The sequence below is a fragment of the Poecilia reticulata genome, chromosome 23 (assembly GCF_904066995.2).
Source record: "Poecilia reticulata chromosome 23, P_reticulata-male-v2, whole genome shotgun sequence".
Lineage (NCBI taxonomy): Eukaryota > Metazoa > Chordata > Actinopteri > Cyprinodontiformes > Poeciliidae > Poecilia > Poecilia reticulata.
In genome coordinates this window covers 5,351,723-5,360,486 of record NC_088852.1, presented here as the reverse complement: position 1 = coordinate 5,360,486, position 8,764 = coordinate 5,351,723, and the positions used below count along the sequence as shown (strand labels likewise).

Sequence of the window (8,764 nt, the reverse complement as noted above, 5' to 3'; positions counted from 1 at the left end):
TTCTGTTCATTAAACAACCACAATAAGCTGAGAAGTCAGAAATCTTGGGTTGATTGAAAAGCTGAATTAAAAAAAAAACAACTAAAACCTACAAGTTGTGGTCTAAGTGGGGCTTGGAAAGAAAATTAACAACAGCAACGTTTAAAAGACCGACAATAAACAACATGGTGTTGGTCTTTCAGATAAACAACATATCCACAGTAATGCATAGTGCATAAAAACAAACGCTAAAGATAAAATTGAATTTGAACAGGGATAGTAACTGCTATATGTGGCTGTGACAAAGAAGCAATCAGAAGAGTGAAAAGGATGTGACCAACTATTCCTGTTTGGTGACGTTCCCACCTTCTCTGGAGCCGAGGAAGGTGGTTGTTGCTGTTTAAACATGGAGGTATAGCAAGCTCTTATTGTGTTTTAGCAGCTAAACTAGTCTGTTAGAATGAGTTAACAAAGATTTCCTCCCGATATGGAATGGTGCAGTGTTTAAGATGATCACAAGAACCCTCATCCAACCTTTTAACTCAACTTTTCTAATGTTTTAAAGCTTTTAGGCCATTTTTAGTTTCGTTTCGTTATACAGTGAACCATTCCACAGGGGTACCGGGTAAGGCCACTCCCTTCTCTCTTCCTATGGTGTTGTCCATTCGACGCTTCCCTACATTCGGTAAGTTCTGCCCCCGGAGCTGCCTCGACTTGAGTTTTTCGGATGGACTTCCTGCAACACAAAAACAAACACATCTTTGAAGTCACTACCAATGAAAGTTGGGTCAGTTGTTACAATGCTATAGGACTTTAGGAGCTGTTAAGTTGGAAACTGGAGGATCTTTCTGAGGCATTAGAACCAATAATAGAAGTATTTTTATACCACTCCCAAACAATAAGGAAAAACAAACTAATCTACAAGAGCCAAACTGAGAACAACCAATGAGACCCATCAAAATCTAAGGGTGTCTCTGGTTGATAATTAAACTAAACATTAAAATTGTTTGTAATCATTGTGCCACAAATCACCTAAACGCCAAAACATAGATTTGGCCATAACTCAGTGCACCATGTTTGGAGAAAACCAAACCCAGACAGCCTCACACCAACTGTAGTGGAGGCGTAACACAGTGGTGGGTTATGATGGGGGCTTGCTTCGGAGCCACAGGACCTGGACACCGTACAGCCAATGAGTCAGCCATTAACGCCTCTGTAAACCACAGATTGGCAGCATCAACTGTGCGGCCATCTGTCCAATGGTTGGCCTAAACTGGGGTCAATAACAGAGCAGCGACATACTGACAGCCATAACATCTACGATATACCAATGCAGGAGAAGCAGCTGACTGGTCAAAGTCCAGATCTTATCCTGATTGACATTTAGAGGTGGACCATCAGGAGTGCAAAAAATTAAAAGCAGAACGAACTGATGTGGTGAGGAGGTATTATTCAAAAGTAGGGTGCACTTAATTTTCCAAATTAGTGTTGCATAATGCTAACATTAGCAACATTAAAACGTCAGCTTTTACCAGAGGATGAACTGGTTTATCCTTTGGTAAAGATAAACCAAATGATGACACATCCACCAAATTTGGCCAAATACAAGCACCATCTGTTCAAGGTGCTAGCCCATTTTCATGACGGCCGCCATATTGGCTGTAGGATCACTACATTTTGCCCAATATAGAAGATTCTGGCATCAAATTATATATTTTTGACTATGTAAAAACCAAATCCTGGACTCTAAAATCTTACAGAAGCTTAATTTTTCCTTATTTTGAGCTTAGTTTAAAAAATAAATAAATAATTGAACACTACTGTAGCTATCACGCCTGTTGGTATAGATCAGGGGTGACCAAATATTTTCCTAAAGCAGCCATATTGGAAATTTAAATCTCATATTAGGACCATATTATATAAATATTTGCTTGTTATTTTGCTTGCAGGTACTACAATATGAAAACGGTACTTAGTTATTGCTCAAATCAATCCATAAAAACATGATTTTATGCCATTAACTTGGCTGTAGATGTGATAAGATATCGTCCATACCTTGAAGGATGGATGACTATGTCCAGATGAAGGTCTCTGTGGGAGGAAAACAAAACTAGGTAAGTTGGATTTATTTAGATATTACTTGCTATTTTCAGGATTTATTGTGTTTATTCATTGGTCTGAGTCAGTCGTGTAGAGTTTGCTCACCTTCTTGTTTTTTGTCTTGTCTGGCTGCTGCGCCGTCCTGCGCTCTGTGCCCTTGTCCGCTCGATGTCCCGGGTTGCTGACCTTGGGTGTCCTTGGCACATCTGTGTGGCGCTGTGCGCGAGGAGAACGAGATGTCTTGGTAGTCCTAGCGGGTGCGCAGTACATCTCCAGGCGCCGCAGCTCACAGCTCTGGAAGCAGCACTCGTCCACGATGCCATGCGACCGCCTTGCACTGGGCCCATAGCCTGTTGGTTTATCTGTTCGGCGAACAGGGAAACTTGTAACCAATGGTGATTTAAACCAAATCCTGTCATCTCAGGTTGTTTACATTCCAGCAAAATTTCACCAAACTCTTTATAAAGCTACAGTATTGTTTGGTTTTCCAAGCACAGAGTGCCATTTTATAGCAGAGTCAAGTTACCTTCAGCTGTTACAAAAACGCTACAGATATGAGATATGACTTCATAATTCAACGCCTTGAAATTGGGCCTCTGTCTCTTTAAAAACTCATCACATCACTTGTAATTGACTAACACTTTTTCCAGTGTGGCACTAAGTAGCTGGTTTAAGCAGATGCACAGTTCCACCAGGTGTTTGCTAGTTGCAGATGGCTAGTCTGAAGGAGCTGATTAATTATTTTACTAGGACAAAATTATAATAGACCAGACTTTGTGTTTTCTTTATTTTCATATAATATCCGACCATTTATTCAATTACTTTAACTTTAAAGCAAATTGTAAAGCACCCAAAATTACATCTAATTAATTTATTAAGTGTTTTCAGAGAAGGAGTGACCCAAATCCTGTTGTTTTGTTGAGAAAACGTTCAGGTTATGTACATTATTTTTCAAATGAGTCCCAAAGAATTTGTTAACTTGACACTGGCTTGACATTGATCTACACATATTAAAATATTGCATGCTTAGTTTATTGTTGAGCAGGTACATATATACTTTCCGTAGTGCTTGCTCTTCAAAAAGTTATAGTTTTTGGTCTGCTGATACTTTTGACTTGATGATTTGGCCCCATGTGACAGTTTGGAAATCCCTGGTTTTATGGTATTAAAATGTTCTTTTTTCCCCACATAATTTTAATTTCAAGACACAAATCAACCACCTCAACAATCTACAGAAAGTAGATATTTGTTAACTTTTAGATGCTGTAGGTCAAATCTTAAGCAACTCTGGAGGGACTTTTTGGTAGTTTTACTGAAAAAGGTGGAGGTCAGCAGCAGCTGCGCTTCCATTACAAACTTTGTTGATTTTCCGCTAACTTAAAAAAACATTTATTTTGCAACAGCTGTGTTTCCACTACATGAAAAACTTAATTAAAAACACACCTGAATGTTTGTTCACCTAAAACTACTTCCTACCTCCTTCTTGGTTTGCACCAGAGTTATTTTTGCATTAAAATGCTGCTTTGTTGTGTTTGTGCATGAGTGACAATACTGAAAACCTACTAAGGTTATTTTTTTATGTTCAGGATAATTTTATTCATGCTTTGGATTACAGTCAAAAAGGAGGAAGTGTAACATTTTAAAACTAGAGCTTCTTTTCTTCCCTTTAGTCCAGGGGAGTCAAACTCATTTTCGTTTTGGACCAAATCGAGATCATGAATGCTCTTAAAGGGCCGGTTGTGCCAGAATGTATGTAAATATCAATTAATTCTTCAAAATCAAAGTAAAGTGCCTGTGGCACTAATTTGGAAATATTTGCAATATTTGTGCTTATTTATGATGGTAAATGCGACTTTTTATTACTCGCTGTATTGATCATGGACTATAATCTGACATCGCTTAAGGCTGAGGCAGCTGGTTGGTACAAGTAAGAAGGTTTTTGACAATTTTTATCTGCAATAAACTCCCAGTTATGTGTTGGCGCAAAAAAGTGCAGGGATTTGTTGATTTTTACAAGAATTTACACAGTAATTCTAAAGAAACTGGATGGACTGATTGATCAAATTGGGCAGTAAGAAGATAAAAACTGCATTTATTTGATTGATAACGTAATATTTAAGCACAGTTGGTGTTTAGTGTAGAATCTAGAGGGCCACATAAAAAGCCAAGGCGGGCCAGATTTGGCCCACGGGCCTCAAGTTTGACACGTGCTTTAGTGGAAATGTTGCCACATTCTTCTGGAAAGTTTTCCTAAATTTATCAAGTTTTATCTCTTCAAGTATGGCTAACAAAAATTCCCATGACCTTATAATAATAATAATAATAATAATAATAATAATAAGTTTCAGTCTATGAAGCAGATTGTGATTTTTCTCCTTCATTGTTCTGGCAGGTTTCCCAACTTTATGCTTGTAGTTGAGGAATGATAACAGCAATAAGTTTAATTTTCCTAAAATATGAACCAACCTAATGACATTAAATTCCTACAAGTAAAATTTACGGCATTGAACACTGCACACTGTGGACCAGATTTGGCAGCAGCGTCTTGGAGAACGTCCCATTCAGCCATTTTTGGCTCCGTTAATTTTTTTTTCTCCAGCCCTCCGAGTCCGATCCACCTGCAGAAACATCGAGGCCTCTCTGTTCATTCACATATTCATTTGGAAAAAAGGCCCCCTTTAGAGCCGTTCAGATGCATGCATAAGCAAAAAAGGTTATGAAAATGTTTTCAGTTAAAATTTATAAGGCTATTTGAAGGTCACTCTCTTTTCGTGATGACGCCATTCCCCACCGTCTTCCTCTGAGACGATGCTCTTTGTTGGAAAAACTCAGACCCTCCATTTAGAATTCCCAGCTCCTTTGGTAACAAGGAAAAGGCTGGGAAGAGATGGGCTTTTCCCTGCGACCAAATGAAATAATAATAATTTAATATGGCATTTACAAGGAGGAAATGCCTCTCTCTCTCTCAGAGTTAATAGCTCTTGGCTCCGAAGCCTGCCAGCGCTGACAAAGTGCATTAACTCCTGCTCTGTGTTTGCCTTGTTCTGACAATGTTGCTTGGACAGAGGGCAGCTTTCATTCAGAAACAGAAGCATCTTTCTCTCCTGGATTGAGAAAAAAAATAAGATAATGGAGGCGTGAATGAGATAGAGGAGAGGAGGTTTTGTGGGTGAATTATTTATAAAGCAGGAAACCCGAGTTGTCTCGAAGTATAACTTCTGAAGGAAACACCTCGTTTGATTGACGGCATGCTAATCTCGTTGAGCATTTTATGCTTTTCCAGGAATTTGTTCCAGTTACTTAGTAACAAACTGATGATGTGTTGCTGTGGGAGCAACCTTGGCTGCGATGTTAACGACTGATGTGAAGAAATAAAGAGAGAAAAACTTAACTCAAGTCCACACTGGTGGTTATATAAACACCAAACCATTACGAGCGAAAAGCAGGGATCTGTGTCCGTTTGTTTGGCTGCATTTCCAAGAAGAAGAAGAAGAAGAAGAAGAAAAGACTTTGCAAATTAACACCCGGTGTTATTCCAAACACAGTTTGCCACTCTGCTGCACAAACAGCTGGAAGGCAAAGAGAAATCAACTGGTTGCTACTCTGGATAGTTAGGAAAAACATACATGAAGTACTCGGCTCTAAAAGGTTTTGGTTTTAAAGGTTTTAACACTTTCTATAATTACGCTAATCCCTCATAAACAACGACTTGCTTTCCAAGAGTGTTCTCAAACAAATGAGAGTAATTTGCATCGGTTTTATGCCTCCCTGAGCTAAGTTGCAGCTTACTTTATCGTCTCCTTGCGTTCCAGAGCTCTAGTACTTTATAAGACTTGTTTTGGGGTTTTTTGTTGTTGTTTTGGTGTGTGACAGGGTGAGCATGTTGGGTTCAATGACTGGCACAGAAAGCTGAGTTTTACAGCTTTTTATGGTTCATAAAAATAGATTCTTGGAGCCAACGCACGGCTCTAACACGCACGGTGGCCGGCATTTCTGACGTCTGTGCAGGGATGATGAAAGCTGCTCGAACCCAGCAGAAATTTACCCGTTTACTATTAGTGCCTCCCAAAAATATGCTTTGGCTGATTACAGCACTGTGGTGCAAAAGCCAAGAAGTCTGATGCAAGGTAATTTGATCTTAAACGTGTGTACTTCCTGAAATGTCAAGGGATGGAAGGTCTTATTGATTGGTAACTGAAAACAAAGAGACTGCTAAGGGTGATAAGTGAAAACAAAAAATAACACCAACTTGGTGTTTTTCACATTTCAGTTTATGTCTGCAGTTGCATCTCAATGCATTTCAGTATCATCGTGACTTAAAGTTTTAATTAAAACTGACGCTTTTAAGGCAGTAACCCAGGGTTTCCTTCAGTGCATCATAAGCCTGGCGGGCCACCAGGCTTTACTTGTACTCCCACCAGGCTAAGCATTGCTTATTTAAGTATTTTAAAAATGTTTGCATTTTTTAAAGACTTTATAGTTGGTGTTCAGGTATCAACCTTCCAATTTTTCAATAAGACATAATTATCAAGTGATATTTTTAAATTTCCTGTCAACTTTAAACATTTTTTAGCTCAAAAATGCGACGGACCGCTGGATGAGTGACTGAACTAGCACCGGGCTTAGCAGGTTTTCTGGGGGAAACCTTGTAATTTATGCAAAAGTGCTGAGTGAATACAATGCACAGCACATGGACATACATTTCAGAAGCCAGGCTTCAGAATATCTTAAATTTAATCGTTAAAGTTTGGGTTTTTATTATTTGTAAGCCATCAAAGTGCTTTTACTAGACCACTCTGTGTAAAGCTTTGAATAATTAGACATTTACAAATCACGTTAAACATCAGATTTCTTGTAGAGAAGAAATAAGCAAATCTTTTCAAGAACATCTAACATATCAGTAAAGTACCAGCTTACACAGACTCTACACGTATAGATTTGCAAGTCTAAAACTTTTTTTTTTAAATAAGAATTGCACTTTATCCTTTCCCAGAGCCAGCTACTACCAACTATTGTTCCAAATCTGCCTTGACGCCAATTACATTTAAATTTATTTCCAGAAAAACCAACCTTGTTTCCATTTAACCTCCCATGTAAACATGGTGATGAGGAAGAAGAAGACCGGGAGAGAAAACTGTTGTTTAAACACCTTAATAATGAAACATCCTGGAGATAAATGTGGTCAACATTCAGTCAGGAATGGCAGAAAAGGCGATGAAATGTCTCACAGAGAACAAATATCTCATTAAAGTACTAAATTCACAGTCATAGCAACCAAAGTGACGCAATAGGAGGCAGAAAGCATTAATACTGAGGGAGGATAACGACTGACATGCTGCAGCTGGGAGCCATTAACTAACAAACATCAGGTGTGGAGGAAAACAACAGGACATTACCTGAACCTAAATTAGATTATTACAACATTTAATAGTATTTACTTATCTGAAATACAGGGATATTTTTAAATATGAGTCTAACATATTTAGTCCAACACTCTGAATGGATCAAGTCTTCTTCAAAATCTTGGGTTGATAAAGATGAAAGTTTTCCCCAGTTTTCTGAGGTGGATCCTTTAGAAAACCAAACTCTGGTATATTAAGGTAATCCTGGTGTATTAGCAAGTAAGTAAGAAAAGTTTTAAATATATAAAAATAACAATAAACCAATAAAACAAAACAAAATCCAACAGTGACTATTGGAGAAGTTTTTATTTTCTTTATCACCTCTTCCACGGTTCCAGATATTAAATATTTTAATTATTATTTTGACTTTGAGTTTGTGGAAATGTTAGACATTTCCTGACTAATTAAGACGAACACACGTCTACCTCACTGGCTGCATTTGTGCCCAAATCTTTGTCTATATTCTGCGAATGTCAGAAAAACACAATTTCACAATTGCAATGTTTCCCTTAAAGGGGCGATATTATGTGTTTTCCAGGCATTTAGTGCCATTTTATAGCATAATCAAGTAACTATGTTGACTTCAGTTGATATGACTTAAGGGAAATCATAATTTAACGCCTTGAAATTGGGTCTGTGTCTTTAAAAACTCCTGCTCTTTGTGAAACTCCACCTTCAGGAAGTCATCACAACATGGCTCCTCTGTTAACAACGTTTTTACCTGACGAGTAGCTCCTATAACGAGCCCAGCAGATGGGCAGCTTGACCAGGAGTTTGCTAATTGCTGCTGGCTAGTCTGAAGGAGCTGAGTGTAAGGACTGTGCGGTAGGGGAGCTAAGCTCTGAGGAGGAGCTGCGCCTGGAAGGCGGGGCTAGGTCCACCCAGGCGTTTTGGAGTGGTTGCCACGGTGATGAAAGGATTTCTCAAACATGAATGAAAGAATCAAAGCGACGCTCCAGGTATGTTTTTGATGAAGGAATAAGATTACAACATGATGTAAACTGGGAGAAAGTCGATTTTAGATAACGCTGCCCCTTTAAGGTGTTTAACCCATTTTCACCACATGCCAACAAAAGCAGAGGGTAAAACTCCCCGAATATCCGCTCCACCTGACTTACAGGTCTAAATCCAGAGAACTGACTGTCCTTTACATGAGGCGCCTCTTTGTTCTGCTGAGCCCTAATTCCCGGTGGGATTTGGAGACTTTTTGGTTCAGGTGTCTTTTTTTTTTCCGGGGGAAACTGCAACTTTTTTTTCTTGGCGCTGAAGAGGACACAGGAGGC

General features: G+C 38.8%; 1 protein-coding gene across 2 annotated transcripts in view; it reads right to left on the bottom strand.

Moving 5' to 3' along the window:
• Positions 1 to 514: 514 nt before the first annotated feature.
• igf1 (insulin-like growth factor 1) overlaps positions 515 to 8,764 on the bottom strand; it is a 29,044-nt gene continuing 20,794 nt past the window's right edge. For both annotated transcript variants that reach the window (XM_081603927.1, XM_008400899.3), the window contains exons 3-5: positions 2,185 to 2,441; positions 2,035 to 2,070; positions 515 to 715 (exon numbers count right to left, since the gene is read on the bottom strand). In XM_081603927.1, coding sequence (XP_081460053.1) covers positions 656 to 715; positions 2,035 to 2,070; positions 2,185 to 2,441 — 353 coding nt within the window. In that variant the 3' untranslated portion in view covers positions 515 to 655. The remainder of the gene's footprint in view (positions 716 to 2,034; positions 2,071 to 2,184; positions 2,442 to 8,764) is intronic.